The 26677-nt window shown below is 40.4% G+C and overlaps 2 protein-coding genes across 4 annotated transcripts; both read left to right on the top strand.

Moving 5' to 3' along the window:
• The first annotated feature begins 363 nt into the window (after window positions 1-363).
• nmd3 (NMD3 ribosome export adaptor) lies at window positions 364-13866 on the top strand. Of its 3 annotated transcripts, XM_061827626.1 has the most exons (18): window positions 364-615; window positions 769-873; window positions 966-1001; window positions 1225-1297; window positions 2309-2443; window positions 2537-2633; window positions 3509-3589; window positions 5567-5695; window positions 6573-6663; window positions 6906-6984; window positions 7813-7909; window positions 9310-9427; window positions 10325-10470; window positions 10954-11066; window positions 11143-11215; window positions 11361-11467; window positions 12748-12818; window positions 13542-13866. In XM_061827626.1, the coding sequence occupies exons 4-18, from the start codon at window positions 1254-1256 to the stop codon at window positions 13670-13672; spliced, it is 1512 nt and encodes a 503-aa protein (XP_061683610.1). In that variant the 5' UTR covers window positions 364-615; window positions 769-873; window positions 966-1001; window positions 1225-1253; the 3' UTR covers window positions 13673-13866. The 3 variants fall into 3 exon arrangements, with proteins under 3 accessions (XP_061683610.1, XP_061683608.1, XP_061683609.1); XM_061827624.1 differs by having other exon boundaries at window positions 769-1001; XM_061827625.1 differs by lacking the exon at window positions 364-615 and having other exon boundaries at window positions 724-1001.
• A 119-nt stretch (window positions 13867-13985) lies between these two features.
• Window positions 13986-23317, top strand: sptssb (serine palmitoyltransferase, small subunit B). The gene is made up of 3 exons (XM_061827628.1): window positions 13986-17279; window positions 17355-17566; window positions 19344-23317. Exon 3 carries the CDS (start codon window positions 19352-19354, stop codon window positions 19583-19585), a length of 234 nt encoding a protein of 77 aa, XP_061683612.1. The 5' UTR covers window positions 13986-17279; window positions 17355-17566; window positions 19344-19351; the 3' UTR covers window positions 19586-23317.
• The last annotated feature ends 3360 nt before the right edge of the window (window positions 23318-26677 follow it).

The raw sequence follows: 26677 nt of genomic DNA on the forward strand, positions 1-26677 counted from the left end.
GAGCGGCACGGGGGATTTGACCTGCTCCGTTTCCGACCTGGGCCGGTGCACCCCTCTTTAGGCGACCTGCTGATCCCGAGCTCCCCCGGGAGCACCATATCGATGCCGAACTTAGCGCGGACACCCGCTCGACATAGGCCGCTGCAACCCAGAACTCCTCGGCTCAAACGATCCGCCAGCCTCGGCCTCCCAGTGACTTGGATTACAGGCGCGCGCCACCGCACCCGGCGAGACAGGGCACCGCCACTGCTGGTTTTGATTTCAACGAATGTGACGTCACCAGGTGGAATGGCGACATCTAGTGGTCTTAATATCCAAAACAGTCAAGAAATCCATCCAATTCATTCAAGAACAGATTCTCGTTTCGTCTGCCTTTCGCCCGTAGTTAGCTGGGATAGGCTCCAGCGACTCTTGTGAGGATAAGCGGCTCGGAAAATCGATTAATGTGTGAATGAGGAAGCACTTGAATGATTTCTTAAATGAACGAATCTTTGTAATGGACTGATTCTAATGATTCAGTACACTCAAAAGCACTGTCGAGGCCATCACTAGTGTTCGGATATTTCCGATAGTTATGAACGCGTCCTTCCTGACACAGTGAAGCAGGAGATCGTCGTGAGTTTGAAAGACAACGCTTTCCCCACTAAAAAATCATTTTGATCTCATCATGGACATTTTAAGATAACTAATTTATTTGGCATCTGTAAAATCGTGCCTACCGTTCCTCTGTTTATTTAAATCAAGAAAAGTTTGTGTCCTTTTGCTCAGGCGCACGTAAAGTAACCTCCGGTCCTCATCTTCAAGCCTTGCGTGACGTCATGCTGCCTTTCGCAACCGGGCTCGATGGAAGAAACGTGGAGTTGGATGTGTGAAAGGAAATTCACGTTTTACTAACATCAGTAACTATCGTCGCTCTTAGAGTAATTTTGACTTTTGAAATCTCATCGTGTCTCCACTGTCTCTCCAGGTTTCCAAACAGAGCTAGCCACAGAGGTTTTGAGGTTAGTAATGCTAAGTGTATAACACTTGTCAACCAAGAGCCAGTTTTTGGTCTAAGAACTTTGTCGGTGATAAAAATCTTTCAAATATTCCTTAGTCATTTATGATAGTGCAGCTATATTTGTTAGAGCATCCGGTGTAAGTACTGTGCCGAAATAAAGCATGCTACTGACTACTGACTTTACCGAAACAAGCCGAACGAACAACAGCGTCATATTTTCGCAGGGTTGCTCACGAGTGTCAGGTTGTCAATAATGGAGTACATGCAGTCTACCACCACAAGCACTCAGGGAAATATGTAAGTACTCACCTTCTTATTGTTTTGTTAAATTTGAGTTTCGGACTTGGATCTTGATTGGTCCTGTACATAATTCTGCATAAAAATCGTTATATGACTGCTAAGTGTATAACACTTGCAGATACGTTAGCAAAAATTTCAAATTTGATTTGATGCTGAAATGGTCACCAAGATCATTGTGATAGCTTAAGAACTAACAAACTTATTAAAACATTAAAATTGGGACTTTAGAGGTAACTCAGGTCTCCTGTTTTCCACAAGAGCCAATGGAACATCTAAAAAAAATAAAAAAATAAAATAGCTTATGAAGTGTGGCTCTACTAATGAAACACATCTCCCATCATTGTCCAAATGAAATGTAAACAAATATAATATCAAATAAACATTATTTTTTTTTACTTAGCTTTTCAAATGATAAAACATGAACTTTTTAAATGTGATGAATGAAAGCAGACTAAAAGAAATGTGGGACCCATTTCTTGAAATTTACACCATGGACAAGTTTTGTATTGAAGGTCGAAAAAACTGCTAATGCACCAAATCATGAAATTTTTGTACGAAGAAAGTAAAATACCTAATCTGATAGCCTATGCAGTTTTTATTTCAATTCTTAGTTACCTTTTATGCAATCAAAGGGTGTTTTTGGAACAAAATTTCACAAAGCTGAAGCAGATATCTTGGAAATAGAAAAAAACTCTTTCTTAGTTTGAAATGAAAGTCGCTAATTCCTTTTTTTAACAGTTGCCCGATGGGTGGGAAATGCCTCTTAGTATAGCGACCAAATTGCATTCAGTTCAAATCAAATTAATGAATAAATTCATGCATAATCTTCTAGCCTTTGTTGATGCCAGGTATTGTGGATTTGTTTTAAATGTAATATATTGTTTATATGTCTTGCATCCGTCCCAAGTAATTTGTCTCCGTAGCATTCATCAAGAACTCGAAAGCCATTATAGATGTTGTTTAACGCTTTTTTCAGTAATGTTGTTCATTATATTTGATTTCCCCCAGTCTGTGCTGCACTTGTGGTGTCCCAATTCCTCCGAACCCAGCCAACATGTGCGTGGCTTGTCTGCGCACTCAGGTGGACATCTCTGAAGGAATTCCTAAACAAGTTACAGTGCATTTCTGTAAGCAGTGTGAAAGGTTTGTCCTGAGACTTTTATTCTTTTTAACCCTAAACCGATACCGTAAATAATGAACCCTCGACACTTTTGTGTTGAATCCACCCCTTTGCAGGTACTTGCAGCCTCCTGCCACATGGGTACAGTGTGCTCTGGAGTCCAGGGAGTTGCTCGCCCTTTGTCTGAAAAAACTTAAAGGCTCTATGACAAAAGTACACTTTAAGCTTAGTAACATTTACAATGACATTCTTAAAGGTCAGATGACAAAGATGTTATGGGTCAGTTAAAATTCATATTTGCATTGTTTATAGGTCACGTAACACATGCTCGTAACTTCCAAGTTTTCAACCATAGTTTGGCTAGAAATGAGGTTTTTTTTTTTAATGCATATTGAGTCCTCCCCGAACGTTCCCCGAGCTCAAGACACCATGGTGGTGATTACTCTATCTACCGCAAACGCTACCAAAAGTGGCGTTGCAATTGCCAACCACAGCATGCGACACACTATACGCAATGGGAAGCAACATGTTGAAAGATGTGGAGAAGCAGTATTTCGTCATATGGGAGCCCTCAACTGAACTTGGCATAGTCAAAGTGTACGTTTGGGCCGATCGTACACAGACGATGAGCAGCTATGTAGCGGCTGTACAACAGAAATATTGAGTGGCCACTGTCTTGATGTGATGGTATGTCAAAAGAATGTCTTTTTATAGTCATGGGTTGAAAAACATGCCGTCGTCTGAACCATTTGTACAACCAAATGCTACACAGTACACCATTGTGACATAGTCAAATCATGCAACAATAAACATACATGGACGGGAACAGTAGCAGACAACACTGAATGAACAGGATGTTCGGCTTGTTCAAGTGACGTCACAGTGCCGGCAAGAAACGAAGACTGGAAGGCTGGTGATGCAAAAAGCAGGTCTATCATAGTTAGCAATTTTAACTGGTATACATCTGATGTGGTTTGTAAAGGGGTTCTAGAGTTATAAAGAAAAAAATATTTGTCCTCTGACCTTTAAGATGCACAAATAAGTAAATTAAGCTCTTATTGCACGCATTGACTGCACCTCTCTTCTAGGTGCGTCTTATTGATGCTGGCTTCTTGTGGACAGAGCCTCACTCCAAAAGGATTAAGATGAAACTCACCATACAGAAAGAAGTAATGATTGTGATTTTTACTATCTTCTCTTATTTTATTTAAGCTGGCTGAAAGGGAAAGCAAATCTAAGGTGTCAAAACATTTTGTCATATTTTAAATGACCTTCTTTATCAGTTTCTGTTTACTTAAGGGCGGCATGGTGCACGACTGATTAAAGCGTCTGCCTCACTGTTCTGAGGACTGTGGTTCAAATTCCAAGCCCCTCCTTTGTGGAATTTGCATGTTCTCCCCATGCCACTGTGGGTTTAATATGGGCACATCAGTTTCGTCCCACATCCTAAAAACATGAATTCATTGGAGACTAAATTGCTCTTGGGTTTAATTGCGGGTGTGAATGCTTGTTTATATGTGCCCTGCAATTGGCTGGCAACCAACTAAGGGTGTACCTCACCTCTTTCTTGAAGGTGGTTGGGAGCGGCTCCAGGACTCCCGCGACGCTTGTGAGGATTATTGGCTTTAAAAAAAATGGATGGATGTTTACTTAAATCTAGCCAAGTATTTCTTTCTAAAGGAAAATAACTTAAAAACTTTCCATATACAGTACTTGATTGTTGAGGTCGCCATCTTCGGGTCTTTTCAGTCCTGCAATAATGTAAATTTGCAATAAGGTGATGTGTGTCGGCCATACCTGCCTCCTTTATTTACTGGACAGACAGTAAAATTCAGCAATGATACAAACACAAATTACAGATCCACCTGTCTGTCCGTCTGTTCCCACCGAATGGGGGAATTTTGGCTGATGACTATTCTCACATCATTCAAGTTGGTTTTCGACCTTATATTGCTGTTATATACAGTAGTTCAATATTGTTGTTACCAATATCACCACAAAATACTCTCAAAATCTTGTTTGATAGCCAATTTAAGATGCTAAAAATACACAAATATACTATCATTGATTAAAATATTTTGCCAGCACTAGTGGCTAGTTAAATATGGTTGCCACCAACATCAGAATCAGCTTTGATGGTCAATTATCATCAACACATCATCTGAAGATCATGTTGAATATCCAATTTACGATGCTAAAAAATACCTAAATACGCTGTCAGTTTAAATTGTTCCCCAGTGCTATTGGTTAACCAAATTTGTTTTGATAAATTACAAGCGATAATGGAAAAGAAGAAGAATACATAAAAGAAACACTTTAAACATTAAGACCCTGTCATCGGTCTCTAAATCATGTAAGCATCTGACATCCCATGAGCCCAAGATGATTGACTTTAAATGAGAAATCAAGCAATGTGTTCCTTCGGAAAATCTTTGGTTTGTGAGCAAAACGCATTCTCTAAATTATGAAGGAAGGTATTATGAAAGGGTGCAGTGGGTGAGCATACAAGAAAAAAGTCGCAAGTCATAATTTTTAATGTATCAAGTGATTTTTATGCAAAGTAAAGTAAAAAAATCAAATTTTTGGGTGGAAGAATGTCTAAAACGTTACAGAGAAAAAAAATACTTGTTTTATGAAAGTTATGAATATAAATCTGAACTATTGAGGGGAGTTTTAATTTAAAAAAATATTCTAAGGAAAAATCCAATAAGACCAAATAAATATAATCTGTTTAAATAGATTTGATTGCTATTATTACATTATTTTACACAAACCTTTAATATTGCAAGCGTATATGTATGCCAATGTTAAGTCACTTTTGGCAACACGAGCTGCCTTTTATTACATTTGTATTCTTTAGGATAGTCGAAATAGTTGTCTTAATTGACAACAATGGTTTAGCTTTGCTCAGTGTTTGGACTTGCAATCGGGTCAAAGACCGAGGCATTTATTTCGCAGGTTTTTTTTGGTTAAAAACTGATTTGTTCAACCATCGAGACATTAAAATTCCGAGGTTCCACTGTTTTATCCTTACTGATGTGATGAGCACTGAAAAGCATATTTTAAGTGCTCAATGTGATAACTACTGTACAACATGCTGTCGGGGCATATAGTGTAACCTGTTGCTATCACTTTGGCATCCCCAGGTGATGAACGGTGCCATTTTACAGCAAGTCTTTGTGGTGGAGTTTGTCATCCAGCCTCAAATGTGTGATGACTGCCATCGTGTGGAGGCGAAAGACTTTTGGAAGGCTGTGGTCCAAGTGAGGCAGAAGGTAAATGACTGAGACTCAGTTGCTGACACTTGCTAATGCTAAAGTCCAGTGTATATGAATTATGCAATCCTTTGAACAAAGTCAGAATGATAAGAGTTATCATTTTGTTGGACAAAGTTTTTAAATGTGTGAGACGAAAGTCATAAAGGGTAAATACTTATACAGTCTTTCATTTATATGACCATGGTCCCCAAAATAATTTCCAGCGGCTCACATTCACGCACACATTCATACACCAATGGGCAACTTCTGCCATGGAAGATCCTGCAACTAAGAAGAAGTTGTAATCATCACCAGAAAACCAAAGTAGGCAGCGCTTGAGCCTGCAACCACAATGATCGCATTTTTGTAAGTGTGTATTTTAATGCTCCATCGTCTTTTTCGATTTTTTTTTTTTTTTTTTTGTAATTGAGGTAGATTCTTCTTCTACGTACAATTAAAATAGGTTCTTTTTCTATCTGCACTGAAAGTAAAGTCTTCAACACATTGGAGGTATCTGAGCCTGCCCAAACTCAAGTGCATTATAGGGAACGTCCATGTTTTAAACATTTCGTTCAAACAAGTTTTTGCTGGACTTTTAAGCCCTTAGCTGCTAGCGACAAAAAACAAAACAAAACAACAACCATAGTTTAGCCACATCGTTAAGTATGCCGCGGGGTTCACAGCGCCTGAAAAAAAGTTGTGGCTTGTTGTCCAGAAAATACAATAATTGTTGTTTTACATTTACACTAGAATACAATGTAATAAATTGCTTTTTCAACATCTAAAAAATCTTTATGTAGGCCTATTCTATTTAGTCTCCATTGTTCTTATTAAAAAGATATTTTGTTATTTATTTATTTGTTTGTTTGTTTATTTTTTTATTTATTTAAACCAGACTTCCCACAAAAAGACATTCTACTATCTGGAGCAGCTAATCCTCAAACACAAGCTCCACCAGAATGCCCTCAACATCAAAGAAATTCATGGTGCGTTTTATACATTTTCTTCATCTTTTGAAAAGTGCATTTTTATGAGCTGTAGCACACAATATTCACATTATAAGCACAGTTTAGCTTACAATATCTTGACCCTGCAAACGGTTTGTTGTCATGTGGCAGCCATATTTTCTCACACATTTTGGAGTATGTCTTTATTTTATTGCACATTGGCGCCACATCAATGCTTTGGCTGGTGCAGAGTTTGACGTTTTTCCTTATTTCTGTCCTAGAGGGCATCGATTTCTACTACGGCTCCAAGCAGCATGCTCAGAAGATGGTCGACTTCCTCCAATGCACTGTGCCCTGCAGGTGAGCAACATAAGCAAATAAAGGTGTGGTGGTGAGTAAGCATTTCACTTCACAGGAGGTTTTATACACTTTGTGGCTGTGTAGACTATTATTTAGTTTTCTATGGTATAGAAAAATAAATAAATAAATATCAATCAAGCTTAATGATTTTACCCGAGGAACATTTTTGGCTGTCTCTAAAAAGCAATATGTTTGTGGTTTAACTTAAGACGATATTACAAAGAAGATGAGGAATGCAGTGTACATTTTGGGTCTCTCATCCAGTCAAATTAATTGGGTTCTTAAGAAATAACACCTAAAAGTCTAACCAGTGCTTGAAGCAACTTTCTTGTGCATAGCTACATTCTATCGGTTAGTTAATTGCTCAATTTACTCAAGCTGTGATTTGTCAAATCTGCGCAATCAAAGAGCAGCCAGGTGCATTTTACACCACGTACGGTATTGGGTCTGTGCCCCTGGGAGCCTGCCTGACAAGGTACCCACAATACGTAGTACCTGCTTTTGTTAAGTCCATTAAGAAGACTTAATTTCGAGTAGAACCAGAGCAATCTGAGTAAGTACCATGCAGTGACTGTGCGTGTGTGGAAAAATATTGTGATGATTAACCATTTTTTCCCCTCTGTCAGTTATCATTTGAAGCTTTTGAGACTGGGCTTGATTTACTCTATATTAGGTTTATTTGTATTTTTTTTATCCTTATTTTACGATGTTTCTTTTTTTTTTAGTAAATGTCTTTTGCACCAATGTGGGACAGTACGCCATTTTCATTGTGTGCTGTGCAATGAGGATTCTAGTTGTAAATCATTATATCTCTCCACAACTTTGAAGGTCAAAGATGTCACAGCGCCTCATCTCTCACGACATCCACTCAAACACTTACAACTACAAGAGTACCTACTCTATGGAGATAGTACCTGTTTGTAAGGTAAATGCGCACTCGCACTAGCATAGAACTTTCTGACATCAAGTTTTTAGTGACAAAGAATCTGATCAGTACCATTCATGCAATGATTTAACATTTTTAGAGCAATTCACAATGGCAATTACTGTATTTTCTCGTTTAACCTGCATTTCCTCCTACCCCTGATAAAGGGAGATGAGGGAAGAAGGAAATTGTGTACATGTATACCTGTACCTGGGGATAAATAAAGGTATGATTGGAATTGGTATTTGGTCTGTTACAAATACAGATGGCTCAATCCGATTTTTTTCACTTCTGATCCAATACCAATATTGCCGTCTTGAATTTTGGCTGATACCGATATCGGTCGCATCCGATATCAGCAGTAATCAGACATGCGTTAGACATTTTGTAGTATGGAATGTTAGACAGGAATTGATCATGAAAGATAACTCGGAGAATAATCAGCAACAGTAGGTGTAAGGAATGACTGACCCATTTATGATTAACCAATGGGTTGCATAAAGTCACTGTAGAAATGAGAACATACAACAATTGAGTAAGGCCCCCCCCAAAAATGTTGTGGTTCCAATGTCCTACATTTCAGAACTAAGATTGGTAGGTATTTTTTTTTTCTCAACAAAATATTTTTACTCTATCTCCAGCACTTGGTGCCCCCATTTTCTGTGCAGTTGCTCTTTTGTGCATAACGAGATCAAAATTCATGATGGGGTCTCTCATTGTGAAACACTGGAATATTTGTAGAGATGATAAATCAACTTGATTTTGTCACAAACAAGACAGAGGTTGAACCTAGATGCAGGAAGCAGAGATGAAAGTGTGGATTTTACGCTTTATTGTAAGGTAGGGGTCATACACGGGAAGGCAGTCCAACAGTGCGACGGTATAACAATCATGAGGCAAAAGGCTTGGTCCAAAAAACATGAAACCGTGTAAAAAAACCAACATGAAAACGTAACTTGACTTGAAATGGCTCAGTAACACTACGATGTGGGACGAGGCAGTTTATCGAGCTGACGCTTGTGAAGACATGCATAAACACAACGAACTGGCAACAAGTGGCATGAAAAACAAGTCTTAAATACACAACTTAATAAGGGTGATACGAGTTGCAGCAGCACGCATGAAGAGGTGCCAAACTTTTCCATAAAAAGGCATACAGATTCACCATTCTGCATGGCCATGCAATTGAACAGGATTGGTTTGTAAAAAGACAAAGAAATTGTGACTAGAGAAGGTGAAAATTAAGTCATTGCATGAGCTTTGACCTCACTGATCCAATACCTTTGCATGGTCCTGTCAATTGTTGGTAGATATTTTTAGAGCATTTTTAACGTATAGCCTTTTTCAGTTCAACAATTTGACAGTTCTCAGGTTGAACCTGGGTTGTTTCCTGTTACTAGGACAACGTCGTCTGCCTGTCACCACGGTTGGCGCAGAGCCTGGGAAACATGGGACAAGTGTGCGTGTGCATCCGTGTCACCAGTACCCTCCACCTCATTGACCCAAACACCTTGCAGAGTAAGTCCGACAGCCTTTTAGGCCTATTGACAAATGTGTGTGTGTGTGTTTTGACACGTATCGTGACTGAAAATATGGAGGTGGTTACCATTAACTTTTTTTCAGTTTATACGATGTTGATTCCAACATCTTGTAGACAATGTTTTTTGTTGTTTCTGGATTGCGAGTGGGTCTGGAATGAATTCCCCACCATGAATAGGGGTCTCGGAATTGAGAGGTTGGCCCCAATACTTTTGTCGATATTGTGGCTCTGTGAACCAGATGCTTGCTATCAGTCAAGTCAGTCTGCCGGCCACATGGCCTCCGCGACCATCCACGTTGGTCTTTTCAATCTGTTTCCAGTCACGACACAGTGCGGTACAGCAGTGGAGGAGGATTACAGACAAACACACATTTGTTATGCAAGCCCTCGTAATGGCAAGGCAACTGATGGGGAGCGCTGCTTTAGCTCTGGAAGTATAGTAGCAATTAGGAGTGGTGCGTCTCCTTTTTCTTTCTGATATAATCTGACAGGTTCCTCTAGGATTTTGAAACAAGCGAGTGCATTACTTACTCAAAAGGCCATGCTGGTTTTTTTTTTCTTTTTTTTTCCAGAATTGGCCTGAACTCTTCTGGTAATTATCTACAGACTTCGTTTATTTACTTTTTTAAACCCCATTTCATTCCCTACATTGACCTTCTTTCCAATACTGATTGCTTTTATTTGTTATACAAGTGCTTCATGAAAGGATTACAGTTTAAGGCCATTAAAAACAGCACTTCAAGACAGATTTATTTCTTAAAATGTCCCAAAGAGAATAGACCCATATTATTGGAACCCTCGATGCTCTGTCATTTTTGCACTCCTGACCCTTCATTATTTATATTATTTAATAACTCATCTTCTCAAACTCACAGTTGCTGAGGTTGATGGGAGCACATACTGGCGCCATCCCTTTAGCAGCCTCTGTAACCCACGGCAACTGGAGGAGTTTATCGTTATGGATATTGACATCATCAGAGACCAGAAACTGGCTGCTGGAGCCGGCATGCGATCCAATAAGGTGATTGTGCGTGTTTGTATGTGGCTACACAACCAAGTTCATAATGGGGGCCGTGTATGTGTGTGTGTGTGTGTGGGGCACTGCTATTGTATTGGAAACGAAATCAATAGTGAACCATTACATTATTCTTGAACCTGCATGTGGGATTCAAGCCAATGTGAAAGTGGTGTTTTTGTAGTGATTGCACAGGGAATAATGAGGTTTGCTGAGACACTGCTCTCTGAATGTTACATTACAGTATTTGGATAGTGGGACAAACAAACTCTTCCTTTTAGTTTGATGCAAAATAATACAGCCCAAGAACAATTAATATCTAATTTATATTGAATACATTTGCATACATTTTTTAGGAACAGTTTCTTTTTAATCATGGATTCTGCCTTTTTTTTTTAAACTTATGTGCAGTGCATTTTAATTGCTTCATTATAATTTTTTGTTCATGGCTTTTATATTGGACGTAATAACACTCTGATTGTGTTACAGCACACCCTGGCTGAGTTGTGGGTGCAGAAGACATCAGAGATGGACACCTGCCAGCAATACCACTGCCGCACATTCTTGGGCCATCTGCTCAACATTGGAGACTTGGTGATGGGGTGAGTCTTGACAAGTGGCGACGGTTTCTTTTGGTTTGAGAAAAAGAGTGATGATGGTTTGGTTTGTTTTGGTTAGGTTTGACTTTGCCAATTCCAATGTCAACGACGAGTTCTTGAATAAGATGAACCCTCATCATGTACCAGATGTAGTACGTATGACTCCTCATTGAAATGCTGCGTCCATTTTTTTACTTCGTTTCCCTCTTATACAGACAAACAGTACTGACTGTCCAAAGGATTGCGGCACTAATTGCACTTTCAGTCATTTAAATATCATATCAACTTCACTTTAAGGTGCTAATCAAGAAGAGCTATGACCGCAGTCGCAGAGTGAGACGCAGGAACTGGAAACTGCAGGAGATGGCCAGAGACAAAGAGGGCATGGACACAGATGATGAGCGGTACCACAGTCCTATTTCATTACGTTTAAACTTTTTAAAATCAATTACTTGTAAATTTGACCACTTTGAAGTGCTAACAACGCTGCCAAATTGGAATTGTAAAAAAAAGCCAAGTATATCAAATTAGGCTTGAATAACATGAACGTGAGACTTCATATTCCTAAAAAAAAATTAAATAAGCCGTAGTCTCCACTCTCGAATGCTGCAGGTGTCTTCACTAAATACGCTAAGACCAAGTCCTGCTCAGCTGTCGCTTTAATTGTACAACCTCTAAAAATTGTTGCTTGCATCGAGCATCATTATTACCCCTACACATACGGTTGAGACCATAGATTTATATACACTGTAAAAACACGCATTTCATTTTTTTCCTCATTCTCTGAAGTCAAATCAGACGAAACCTTTCCTGTTTCACATCAATCAGGATCACCAAATTTATTTAATTTTGTTAAATGCAACAATAATGAGAGAATCTTACATTCTTACTTTTTTTTAGGTGAAAATTTGATTTCATCACACTTTAAAAAGATTGAAATGAATGATTTGAATCTTAATTACATAATATAAGAATGTGAAGATGTTATTTTGTACTTCCCAATTAAAACACATCACAATAACACCAGCACCATATTAAAACAATACAATTTGAAACATTAAAAAAAAGACATTTAACACAATTGAGATCTTTCAGTTTCGTACATGAACTGATTTAAAAAATAATAATAATAATGAAAAATTGCATGAAGCCTTGGTCCACACTAGGCTTTGCACTGCCAGGCTTTTGGGTGCTGATCAGTTTAGGGGAAAAAAAAAAACTAATCGATCACCGAGCTGATCACAAGATGGAGCAACAAGTCTACTTAAATGACCTGTTCATTTATTTATTTACCTTGTGTACTTGCTCAAAAATATTTATCATAAATAATGTAGCTTCATCTACTTATGCCAGTTTGGCATAAATAGATGGCAGTACGTACTTACAGCAATTAATGTATCTACATTTTGTGACATTGTTTGTTGGTGTCCTGTGAGATTTAAAAAAAGAAAAAAAACTGTCTCGGTGAAGATCAGTTTAACACCATTTCCACATCGGAGTTTTACATTTTGTTATTCCAGGTTTTCAGCAATCATCTTCAAACATGTATGATGTACTTAGGAACAAATATGGGCTCTTTGAGAATAGGCCCAAAAGTGAATTCTCTCTAACGCAACCCAAATTTTTGGCTTTTCTTGGCTTTTGTATCGGCTTTCCTCTGTTAACTCAGCATTTTTGTCCTCAGGCAATACCAGGACTTCCTGGAGGACTTGGAGGAGGATGAGGCTCTGAGGAAGAACGTGAACATCTTCAGAGGTGAGCAGCTGGACATCAAAGGCTTTGCACTGCTGCTAAATTTGGCTCATGTACAGTCTGTCGGCCTACATCATCAATGGAAGTATATTCACAGACAGTGTTGTATAGAAATGTATACAGTGGTGTTTTAGTTAAATTACTGCTGATAGCTACATACTAGGAAAACAATGTTAGTTTGTTTTTTCGAATCCTCTGTTAGTGGTTCTCTCTGTACATTTCACAAGATGTCACCTAACAAATTACTTAGCTCTCCAAATACGACCATAATGACTAACATTAAAATTCAGCAACATAGAAGCGACACAGTGCTTGTGTTCACAAAAACTGGGGATGTAGCCCACTGCGTTTGAACATTAGCATTCCACTTAAATATAGGAAAATAAATATTTGTTCTGAATAGTGCATAAAAATTAAATGTACAGTTCTTAAACTGTCTTGTAGTGTTCTTTTAAGTTAAATACAACTGAATTTTACTTCAACTATTGTAAGTGAAAAGTAAAAAAATGTACCAACCAGATTAAAAACAAGTTTAAACAGGATGTACTCATAGTTATAAACGTCGTACATGGTTTATTGCATTGCAAGTGTTAAATGTTGTAAATTGTATATTTATTAATTCAGTAATGTTTCCGTCCTGGTGGTGTTCCTGTCGGATTCGAGAAGGTACTGCCTCAATTGTCGCGAATGCACGATTGCCACTGCATTTCTGAATATTCATTTCAGACGCTTCAAAGATCCCAGTGGAGAGCGATACCGATGATGACGGCGCACCACGTATCTCCTTGGCAGAAATGCTGGAGGAGCTCAGCCTCTCGGACGCCACAGGCGGGGAGGGGGCCGACATGATCGAGTAGACAAAGCCACACCACAAGAGCTCAACTAAAACGTCTCATTTGGCAGCAGATTGAGATCTGATTGAAGCAGATTCGGATCGGTATCATGCAGTTTATTGGTATTTTATTTAGTTTTTTCCTGCTCCAGTCATGTAATATTTTGAATGAGAGAGCTAACAAATGTCAAAAATAAAAATTCATCCATATGCGAACTACTTCGGGACGCTTTGCTTGAGACCTCCACCAGAGAGCGCTGTAGCTTTAAAGACGTAGATGGGCAAACGTTGAGAAGTTGCTTAGTTGCTTTCAACAATTCGGCTTTTTTTTTTTTTTTTTTTTTTAGCAGCATAGCGTGCTCTGTGTACAAATGAACTTAAAGTATTCTAGCAAATGGCTACAATGTATCTAAAAAATGTAAGAGTTTCTGAATACTTTCTGTACCCACTGTATGTGCCCTGCTATTAGGCTGGCAGCCAGTTTAGGGTGTACCCTGCCTCCTGCCCCTTGTTAGCGGTGATGGGCTTCCCTCATGCTGTTAAAGCGGTGTGGAAAAATCAATTGATTTTTTTTTTTTTTTTCTTCAACTTTTCTGTAAATCCCCAAATTTTCCTCTTGCTGTCCATATTTTTTAGGGGTGACAATACCCCCAAACAGTGGTGTCATTTCCTGGTTATGACAATTTTCTTTTTGAGAAATGTTTCTGAGAAGGGAACAGAGGGGCTGATTCTTCACATTATTATGATTCTTATTCATCTTGTGTTCCTCTTTCAACACTTCTTGATAAGTTCACTCTTTTGGAGTACGTGTTCTTGGAAAATTAAGATTCAAAAAGTGAAACTCGAAACCTTATGAGAGAGAAAGATATAGGTGCTGGCGTCTCCTGTTGCAATTGTCCTAAAAACAAGACTAAGACTCAAATAATTGCTTGCTTTGATTGTTGAGCTGAGTTTTCGTGTGACTTAAATGTGCATTTTCCTCACATTTAGATTGAATTATAAAACGTAAGATGAGGCAAATTCAGTTCCAGCAGTTGCACTGTACTGTTTTTGCTTATGAGGCAACTTTGCTTTCCCGAATTGCACAAATTGCATGATCACACTGACAATTAGTCAAACCACCCTTTTCGCGTGTCCCCTGAGGGTGAACCTAGAACTACATGAAAAACTGTGATCAGTTTCACTCAACAGTATTTAAGTCTTGTCAGAAAAATGACTATATCATAGTGTTAAAATTGAAAGGGAAAAATGGGGGGGGGGGGGCTTGTTTAGCGCCTGGATGGATGGTTGACGTAAATAAGATGTGCCATATGGTTCCTCTAATATGCGGTGTGAATATCAAAAAAGTTTTTGTCATACAGTACTAAAAATTAACATGAGAAACTGGCACTATTGTGACCTATAACCTGTACAACTCAATATTTTTATCTTTGAGAGAGTAAAAATATACTGCAATAGCAATAATGTGGTTGCTTATGTTTGCACACCCTCATATAACCAGGATGTGCTTGTGTTCAAAATCAAACACGTTTTCCCACATGTTCAGGGGATTTTGTTTTGGTCCAATGAAACCAATGTTGAACGTTTAAATCCAAGCTGGTGTTTTTTGGAGGGTGGTGTGTGTGTGTGGGGGGAGGTGGTGCGGACACAAACACAACACTGCTCACGATACCCAAAGAACACAATACTTTGAGTGAAGCGAAAGGGTTGGCATTATCATTCTCTACGGCTGTTTTTCTTGAACTGGTACTGGGTACTTGGACGAGGTGGAAGGAGTTATGAACAAGTTCAACTACTGTAGCGGTTTGTGTTATCCCAAAACCTTCTAGAACAGCAGAAATTAATTTGGGGTGATTCAGAGGCAGTGTAAAAGGTTGCTTATGTGTGCAAAATCCCGTTTAACACAAGTTTAAATGTGACGGTCACATCCCAGTAATCAGATTGTGCAACTATATGGTCAGTTGCTCTGCCCTCAGCAGTCAGAAGGGAGTGCCAGCCCGGCCCACAAAAATGAGCTGTCATCTGAGCTTGGGAAAGTAAATGAACAGAATCTCATGGGTGGGCCTGAGGACTGAAAGGGGTGTCCCTAACAATGCCAAAAGGAGGTTCTCTTAAACATGAAAGTGGAGAAAGTATAAGAATAAGAAGGGAAGAATTACGGTGGTTGGTTTTAGCTATGTTTCATACTGTAATTGTCTGCAAAGCACTTGCAAACAAGTATTAAAAAAGTGGAAGTTTGCTTTCTGATTCAAAATTTCTTTAAGTCCATGGTGGTGTGCTAGTACACTTGGCTGCCTTTTGGAGAAGGCAGGGTGGGTTCAGTTCAGTTCACCCTCAGTTTCCGTGTTAATGGTTATCTGGCCTGCGATTGACTGAAGACCTGTTCAGGATAAGCGCTATTGACAATTGGCTGGATCAATTTATCTTTTCTTTCCTTCTTTTTTATCATCACCTCCTGAAAACGGAGACTTGGAGTGATTCGAGTCCCCATCCCTGGTAGTTACTCAGATGCACTATTCATATTTCAAATGATGTCAAATGTTTCTTTGATAGATGCATGTTGTTGTTTTTTTAACAGCAACAGTATTCACTTTTTTTGTACATACGATGGACATTTTAATTGTGTTAAGAGACTTGTTTCTTTATTTGTTTTACAATTTTTTTTTTGTTGGGGGGGGCTTTGTCATTGTTCAATGTCATTGTCTTCCCCCCGCCCCACACTACAGGAAAAAGCACAAGGCCACCTCACCCCCTGCATTGAAGCCACAGCAGCGTGAACCCACGCGTGACCGTTTGGTCGTGGTGACGCTGCCTATGTTTACATATCAATACTGCATGTTGTTTTTCTCAAGTGTAGGAACACACAGTCAGCAAAGTATGTGTTTGGAGGGGTGGGGGGGGGGGCAATGTTTCCCAACTGTCTGTGGCAAAGCAAAGAAGCACCTCATCGAATGCTCTCTGTGTATTAGCAAGTAATTACATGTTAACGCCATCAAGTCCATGCTGATGCAAAGTAACAGATGTCAAACGGGTCACTAATTTACAGTGGCTTTGACTCTCCTGCTTACAAACATATACTGCACCTACGTACCATGTTATGGTACAAAAAGAAGGAGGTGTGGGTATGATTGTCTGAAAGGAAAGTGGTCCAAGTATGGTTCCCCTACCTAGCATAATATGTTCCTAACTCTTTACGTTCCCTGGTGCAGTAATCAAGAAGCAGATTGCAAAGAGGTAAGGGACAAGAAATAACGTAGTGAATATCTTGACAGGCTTTTGACAATTTTAGCCCCATTTATTGGCTGTTTTTTAGCCTCAGGTCCATAAGATATTATATATTGATATTATAAATAAAGATTGTATTTTTGTAAAAGATGTTATTAAAAACTGTTTTGTGTTGGTCAGTCAGAGTGGTGCTATGGACAGTTTTTTCCCATCATCCATGGAGCTGTGAACAAGTAATGAACATTTTTTTTTTCCATCAAGAGGAGACCCCAAATAACAAAATGTCAAGGGTGGGGGGAGGATGGTCATTGCCCCCTTTGCCTCCTTTACACGCCACTAAGCTGCAACTGCTGCAGACCCTCAAGCCAGAATCCTCGGCATCTGAGAGGCTGCAGTAAAGTTTCCAGGTGCGTTTAAATACCTCTGTAAAGCACAGCACTTTGATGCGTTTGTTTGACTTGTCCATGGTCTGCACCTGCCAGCCAGGTGAACGGCAGCGGCCTTGGTGGGTGTGGTGTCGTGTACGCAGTCTCTCTGCACGTCTCGCTGCATATAGGGTGGACACAAACTCGTGAGACAGCCCCCCCCCCCTTCCTGGCGCAGCACGAAAAGGCAGCAGCGCAGAGCAGCAAACGGGCCGCGACCGGCGCTGACAAATAAGAGATCATCAGCAGGAAGCCTCACTCCTTTCAAGGTGAGTGGCTTTGTTCCGATCATTTGGGGCTTTCGGACCTGTTGTCCCATCCAAGTACTGTATCAGCCTTCATTTGTGACGATTTATTGTGTGAGACATTCTTATTACATATTTCACAGTTTATGGGAGGATGCGATTCATGTTGCAGCGTAATCTTATTAAAGTAGGCGTTCATATAGTTAGAGACTTGTAGGATGTTTCAAATAAGTTTGCTGAGTTGATAGTAAATTCTAGAAGACGCCCACCTGATGGCCACACCCCCCTGTAACGTAGCAGCATCTATTATTGCACGTTGCTGTGAAAGCCACTGCATCAAATATATAATATTCACATATATAATATACTATATTCATGCTGAATTACAATAAACACCAAAATCCTTTTCTTTAAATTGCTTGTTTTTTGGGGGGGGGGAAGGGGGGGGGTCAGGAATGGCTGACCCCTTCATTTTCTGTCAGAGATATTCATTTAACTTTTGTGGTAACTAAAAGATAACATATCCATCCATCCATCCATTTTCTTTGCCGCTTATCCTCACGAGGGTAGCGGGGAGTGCTGCAGCCTTTCCCAGCTATCAACGGGCAGGAGGTGGGGTACACCGTGAGCTGGTTGCCAGCCAATCGCAGGGCACATGGAGACAAACAGCCGCACTCACAATCACACCTAGGGGCAATTTAGACTGTCCAATTAATGTTGCATGGTTTTGGAATGTGGGAGGAAACCGGAGTGCCCAGAGGAAACACATGCAGGCACAGGGAAAACATACAAACTCCACACATGCGGGGCCGGGATGGAACCGGGTCCTCAGAACTGTGAGGCCAATGCTTTACCACCTGAAGATACCATTCTTATATATGTAATTTAAAATGCATGGTTATTTTGAATGCATCCTAATTATTATCCTTCCAAATCCCACCTTATATATATATATTATATATATATATATATATATAATGTTAAAATGGCATTTGAAAGTTTTCCCCGTGCCTGCGTGGGTTTTCTCCGACCAAATAATTTTTTCTTCACTTCTCATTTCAAAACTGATATGTTTATGACCCCACCCACAATGTACCTGTGTGGAGTGATGAGTTCATCTGTCTCACAGTACCGAATAGCGACAGAACCAAGGGCGCATCATGTCAGTTTGTGCAATTTTTCTTCTGAATGATCTTGTACAGTATAATGAAATCCCAACCGTAGTTGACTGGATCACTCTGTAGACATGACTTTTATTTATTTTTTTTTTACATTGCGTCGTCATCTGCAGACGTTAAAAAAAAAGTAACTAGCCACTTTTGATATACTAAGAATCAGAAAGTGAAAAGTAGTAATTTGTTTTCAAATGTGGGCAGGAAAAGTAAAACGTCATAAACGTCAGTAAAATACATACTCAAGTAGAATACCAGGGCAGTAGTGCAGTATTCAAGACCACTTCAAACTCATCGCATAGTGATTTCTTGAGGTAGTTTTTGTTCCGTAATCGTACTTGTGACTGAAAACAGCTGAAAGTGACTCGTTATGGTCCCCTTGTGAGGATAAGTGTCTTGGAAAACGGATGGATTGACAGTAAAATTCGACTGCCGCCATCTGGTGCTCGTATCTCACATTTTTACTCGTAAATCGACGGAAATAAATGACCAAACAGCTGCTCATAGCTCGAATAACCCATAAATCGGGTCAATCATAATTCAAGGAAACTGCGTTAATTTTCAAAACAATACCTTTCGTGGGCAATCTTTGTATTTGACAATCTAATCTCTAATCTGTCCTAATCTAGCCTGGAGGATGAATTTCAAGAACCTGAGGGAGTACCTGGCCTGGTTGTACTACCAGTACCTTCTGATCACCGGCATCTACGTGCTGGAGCCTTGGGAGAAGTCCATCTTCAACTGGGTCCTGTTCTCGGCTGTCGCCATGGCGATCTACACCTCCTACGTCTTCGTGCCCATCCACGTGCGCCTGGCGCTGGAATTCTTCAGCGGCGGACAGCCGGAGAGCCTCGTGGCCCTCATGAACTGAGATGGAATCCAAGTCCCTCCGCAGGCATCGATTGATTCATTTAAGAATGAAGTGTGGAATTGATTATCAATCAATCGTTATTTTGAAGTGAGCGTGACAAAAACGGAATCGGATGGTTTGATTCGCGTTCAACTAGTTTTGCTGTGTAAAGAAGTGCAACTTGACCGCCACAGAGAGTTGAGCTACGTCTACACTATGGCGAGTCTTGATTGTGCTCGATAAAGCGTGGCCGGAGAAACAGAACTTCAAAAACGGGTCCAAATGTTCATCCATCAATTTCTCAATCAATGAAATTGAATCAAATGCCCACCCCTTCCTTAAAGATGTCCACCCTCTGAGCCAGTTACGATGCAAATGACATTTCCATTGCCCCCAAACAGTGTTAGATTCTCAACGGTTTTGCTTTTGACGATCCGGCGAGAGCAGATTCGCATTTTCCTCTCACCACAAAATCCCTGTTCTGCACTAAAAATGAGTTTCCAGTTTTGTTTTTTTTTGAATGCCAGTTTCAGTAGATCCTGACGTGACGGCTCCACAACGTTCAGTTTGTGATTTACTAGTCCTGCCTAGTCTGGATTGGTTCTTCTAGCCGTTTCTCTGCATCTCTATGTAATACAGTAATTAGCAAGAGATCCTACTGGAAATAGCAAAAAATAAAAATAAAAAACTGACACCCCCCCCAAAAGTTTAGAATAGCCAATATTTAATTAAAACCATGAACAAAAACTATAATCGGAAAACAAGGTAATATTTGAATCTCATCTTACCAAATTACCCTTTAATGTGAATATATCATCAATGGTTTTATTTATAAAAATGCGTGACAGACTCTCCGCAACAACCCAGGCAAAAATGATCTCCTCCGGGACACATGATGCAAGTTGTGATGTATCACTTCAACATACTTCCTTGGACCAATGGACCTTTCCGATGGCGATCTTAAGCTCTGCCCCCTTAGCCATGTCCCACAAGCTTTGAAAATGGCGATTGAACAGAACATGTTTGAAGTCGATTCTCTATCGCGTATTCCAGATACAATTGGGGTATGTTTTTGTCCAAGATTGTCCAAGAGAGTTCTACAGAGAGATCTCAAATATTTCACGCTAAGGATATGTACACGGAATTAAGATTTTGGACGGAGGAGGACGCAATGTCAGAGTTACAGCAAAATGTTGGCGATCGAAGCAAAAAAGTTTGACACCTCGCAGACAGCCTTACGCTACTGACAACCGGCATTGTCAAGACAAGGGTTAAGACAATGCGGCTATCTGATTAGCTATTATTGTACGAGTGATTGACCGGTCGGAAAGGTCCATTGCTGTACTGTGCTACTTTACTAAATAGAAGGGTTTTGGCGCAATCTTGTTGCATCTTTTTGGGGTGGTCTATCTCTGTTCATTTACTGCATTTTTACATAGTCTTTGGTTAATTGAAGACTCTAAAATTGCCATGGGTGTGTGGATGAGTGTGCCAGTGGTCGCTTGTTCATACGTGCCCTGCGATTGGCTGGCAACCAGTTCAGGGCATACCCCCCATCTTGCCTGAAGATATTTGGATTAGGCTCCAGTATGCCTGCGACCCTCGTGAGGATAAACTTTAGGATAAAATAAACGAGCAAGTGAACTTTTAAAAACGGAGAGAAGAGTGTCGTGAACGGAGAGAAGAGTGTCGTGAACAAACCTGCCCAATTTGAACATGAACGTTGACGGTTTGTCTGCTTCTGCTTCATGCAGCAATATTCAGCACAACAAATTTCGCGACGAGAGGCGCTAGCCGCTAGCTAGCTCGTGAACTATCAGGCTTCCATTGCTTTCTTGCCTAGGTATTTAAATAAGATCAAGCTGCTCTGTAAATAATTGCGTTCAGGGAAGATGCATTTATTTATCTTGCTATCTGCAAGCTCTAGTCGTAGACATGGGCCTCGTAATCTCGGAATTCTGCTACAGAACCATCGATGAGGACGAAGGTGCTCAAGTTGTTACACTAAATCAGGAAAACAAAGGAAGTGAATGCTATATCTCCACAATTCAGCAATACCGTCCATAGTTCTCTGTCTTTTCATTGTTTTAAGCAACTATGTTTAAACGTTATCATTTATCTGTAAACAAAAGGCTTGACGAGGGCTTTTAATATTTCATGCACTGCAAAGCTATGCAATGAAAAGATAAAAGCTATGCAATGAATCCCAAATGTTTGCGTGAGCCGAGCCCAACCTCCATCCTTGCAGTTTTTTAACTGCCGCTATGCCGGGAAGGTGTGTTCCCCACTGAGTACCTGCAAATATTGATACAGTCCAGCCCGCCCGGTCGTACGCGTCGGGCTCGGCTTTACTTCATCTGCGGCCAACGAGCCCGAATGGGAAATGTTTTGTGCCGGCAATGAGAAACAAAGTCTCGCTCAGCCTGTTGTTGGACTTTAGACCCGGGGTTGTCAAACCTTTGGGGTCCAGGAAAACTGTAACGCCAAATAAGCAGAGCGTCGATGCTATACGAATAATAAAAAACAAAAAGTTTCCTGTTTTCGATAAAGTTGTGAATTTATGTCAGCAAATGTCATTGTCACAATATTGCACATTTTATACTGAAAACATTATTCTCGCTCTTTTAAAAAAAAAACACCTACATGTTTTCAGCACTGGTATAACAAAAGATAAACTGTGGTTCTTTAGTCACGTAAGAGCTGTCGTTCGGCAACTTTTTTGCTTTGAATTGTCAGCAAACATTTTGAATACGAGCATGGTGGCAGTGACCTCACTTCAACTTACGACACAAGCGACATTTTGGGAGGTGGTGAACACTCAAAAGAGGCTTCAAGATCTTTATTGCCACTCCCAGTTGACGTTTAATATTATCTGAACATAAAATGAAGAGAATTACACATTCTGTTTTCTAGTACCTTATAATGAACACTCCAAAATGCCATAAACGAGCTAACGAAAATCATATTTTGTAGTGTTAGAACTCTTCAAGTAACTGACATTTGGAACACAATTGATAAATCAGCAAGACAAATGGTATGACAATAATCGCAGGCATGTATTCTTGATCCTCTGCAAAGATTGACTAAGTTTAGTACTGGTGTGACCGTCCATGTAAAGTATATCTGTAAGTCTGCATGACAGTACACTGTCCCCTGTTGGCCATGGCACACACATTATCAGGGGGAATCACAATGTCGATTGAATTGAAACAAAAAATATAACAAATTCTGTGAAAATGTTTTTCAACTTTCTAGGTAATTCCGTTTTTAGAAATTGTAATTTTAAAAAGTACTAGTTAAAACATAGTAGTATTTCCGTTAAATGATTTGAGTGTTTTGAGTTACGAGCATTGTCGTGGAAATGAAAAACAAGTACTTCAAGGCAACATTGTATATATCATTACTGGAGCTTTTCCAACACGCCTCATGTATTCTTGAAAAATGTGGGTTCTAACAATGCCCTTTTTTATGTACCCCAGTTTGAGAACCACTGCTATGGACAACACAATCGAGTGTGATTTGGAAGCAGTTTATCTACTTTCTACTCATGCGCTGGCTTCTTTGATTTTATTCCCCTTTTAAGGGCTTGTTGTTTGCATGCTATTTATATAAAGTTCTATATTTATATACATATACTGTACCGGTAAATGCTTGGCTGGTTTCAATGTCAATTACCACAGTTTTTTTTAAACATGTATTTATATCTGTTGCTTTCTTTTGCGGCCATAAAACACACCACGCAGTTAGCTCCAACCTCATGTGCTTTTCTATCACTTTGTTAATCAATCGTTTTGTCATTTTGTTTTATCATCAAAAAAGAAATAAAGACGTTAGAAACACATGTAGCAGCGCTCTAGCGTGGCTCGTGCGCAGTAACTGGGCAGCAGTCGGCGGATTTTTCTTTGTGAAATGAAGACGCTGTTGACACAATAGTGTTGATTCAGCCAATAACAGCAAGTCGCCAAACCTGTTGTCTGTAACGGGACTGATGGTGCAGGAATGAAACGCCTCAAACGTTTCATACTCTCTATAACTGTTAAATCTGCACGTTGCTGATTTAAATGTGTTTTTTTTTAATTCACCATAATTTACCTTACAAAATGTTTACTGTATATATCGTATATATTCTATCTATTTAAGTATGTTAAAGAAAGTACTTTTTAACATCCATCCATCCATCCATTTTCTGAGCCGCTTGTCCTCACAAGGGCTTTGGGAGTGCCGGAGCCTATCCCAGCGATCTGCTGGCAGGAGGCGGGCTCCACCCTGAACTGGTTCCCAGCCAATCGCGGAGCATATATAAACAACCAACAATTCTCACTCACATTCACACCTATGGACAATTTAGGTTGTTCATCCATCCATTTTATTAGCCGCTTATCCTCACAAGGCTCATGGGGAGTGCTGGAGCCTAGCCTCAATGGGCAGAAGGCAGGGTACACCCTGAACTGGTTGCCAGCCAATCGCAGTGCACATAGAGACAAACAGCCACACTCACAATCACACCTAGGGGCAATTTAGAGTGTTCAATTAATGTTGCATGTTTTTGGGATGTGGGAGGAAACACACAGGCACGGGGAGAACATGCAAACTCCACACAGTAGTATACCGACATCCTTTTTACGGGAACACAAAACCATTAAAACAGCTTTAGTTTTTTTTTTTCCCGTGCACAATTCCCCTATCCTCAAACAAACAGGAAAAAAAATAACAATTGTTCCTGCTGATCAGATGCTTGTCAGAGGTTATCTCCACGTTGACAAGTTACTTGTTTGGTTGTGACGGTTGATAACGGGCTGGCGGGGGGGGGCTGTGGCTGAGTGTGTGTTGGAAATCCTGGCAACCTCCACAGGAGACCGATACCGTGGCTACCTGACACTCGGTCTCATTTTACTAGGAAAGCCTGGAAAGGATTTAAATATTAGTAACTTGTCACACCTTTTACACACGCACACACAGATTAACCACACAGCCCTGACGACTGGGGTTTGAATCCTGGCCCCACCTGTGTGGACTTTGCATGTCCCCGTGCTTGTGTGGGGTTTCTCCAGGTACTCCCAAAAACATGCATTAATTGGAGGCTCTAAAATGCCCCGAGGTGGAGTTGTGAGTGCAAATGCGCGTTTGTTTGGATGTGCCCTGTGATTGGCTGGCAACCAGTTCAGGGTGTAACCTGCCTCCAGCCCGAAGATAGTTGGAATAGGCTCCAGCACTCCCGTGACCCTTTTGAGGATAAGCGGCTCGGAAAATGGATGCCTTATTTTATTGCCTAACCTCCATCATGACCTCTACTGAGGACAAACGAGATAGAAAGTCAATGTAGGCCTTCCAAAGGTTTGCAAAAAACAGAACAAATAAAGAAAAATCATGGTTAACAAGTGGTGGCGCAAATGTGAATCATACTTTACGGTTGTCATTCCCTACTTAGGAGGTGTGTAGCCTTGGTACATGGTTGACAGAAGTGCCTCAGCCTTAGGAATTCCCAATACATTTAGAGTGAATGCGTGCCCCCCACTGGTTGACAATGGTAATGACACGTACTCGTTGTACAGTACAGTACAGGAACATCCATCCAGCCATCCTTTTTCAGCACCACTTATCCCGTCACAAGGTAAGGTCACAGGCCCTTGGAGTCTATCCCGTTTGACTCTGGGCCAGACGCAGACCACACCCTGAACTGGTTGCCAGACAGACACCACCTGCCTGCATCAAAGTGAGTCTCTCTCTCTTTCTGGAAGGACTAATTATTGTGTTCACCAGCATTTCCCAAATTATTGCGCCAAGGCAGCCACACAATTCTCACAGAACACAAATCTCAAGGCTCACTTATTATGCAGTGAATACACAATTTATCTTTTTAAATTGAGTTTAGGGAGTTTTTGCAGTGATAATTGCTTAAACCCCACCCTCTTTGGAGTTCATGTATTCTTTCTTTTTTGTTCAACAATCCAAGATGGCACAGATGCCCTTTCTAAATAGGAATCGGTCTCAAGGAAGTATATGTAGGTGGTACCTCTTGATTGAGAGAGCTTTGTATTTCGGGATGCAATTAAGTTTAGCCTGTGTTGTAATTGGAAATTAGCATGTGCACGTGCACTACCAGAACAAAAAATCTTTTGACATCTTTAAAATGTGTTTGAAATGCTATTGATGCCATTTGGGGTATTTTTCCAGTTTAAACCAATAATTTTCAAGGTGTTGTATGTGTGGTCCACAGCCTCTTGGTAGGACGCGAAGTGACTTAAAGGGGAAATCCTGTGCTTTGCATGAACCGTGTATCCAATAGGTCATGTAATATGTACCATATTTTGATAATCTGACGCAAAATCCTCTCTCATATAATAGTGTTTTGAGAAGATTTTTATCAATTACGAATTTTCAGGGCCGCTGCCGTTTTCGCGAGTCACATGACTTATGTGCGCAGATGTGACGTGTACTGTGCCGCACCAAAGGTTCGATTACATGGGACACCATTCATGCCCAGCGCAGATTTCTCAGATTTATCCTCATCTGATGAAGAAATAGCAGTATCGGTTCATCGGGAAGACAGAGGAATACTTCCATACAGATTTAAACATGTGGCTGTAAATAATGTTGAATATTCGGATGGTTCTTTGGGCGGAATGACGCCGGAGTCTGACCACTTGGAGGCCTAAGCGCGGGACGTAAGTGCCTAAACAAAGACCCCAGAGCTCCGAGCTGGCAGCCGTGGATGGTTCTTCGGACGGTAATGACGCGGAGTCCCGGGGGCCTTTGTTTACGCACTTATGTTGCGCCTAGGCCTCCGAGTAGTCAGACTCACCGTCATTCCGCCCGAAGAACCATCCGAATATTCAACATTAATGACAGCCACAGGTTCAAATCTGTATGGAAGTATTCCTCTGTCTTCCCGATGAACCGATACTGCTATTTCTTCATCAGATGAGGATAAATCCGAGAAATCTGCGCTGGGCATGAATGGTGTCCCATGTAATCGAACCTTTGGTGCGGCACAGTACACGTCACATCTGCGCACGTAAGTCATGTGACTCGCAAAAACAGCAGCGTCCCTGAAAATTCGTAATTGTCAATAAAAATCTTCTCAAAACACTATTAAATGAGAGAGGATTTAAC

The sequence above is a fragment of the Syngnathoides biaculeatus genome, chromosome 8 (assembly GCF_019802595.1).
Source record: "Syngnathoides biaculeatus isolate LvHL_M chromosome 8, ASM1980259v1, whole genome shotgun sequence".
Classification (NCBI taxonomy): Eukaryota; Metazoa; Chordata; class Actinopteri; order Syngnathiformes; family Syngnathidae; genus Syngnathoides; species Syngnathoides biaculeatus.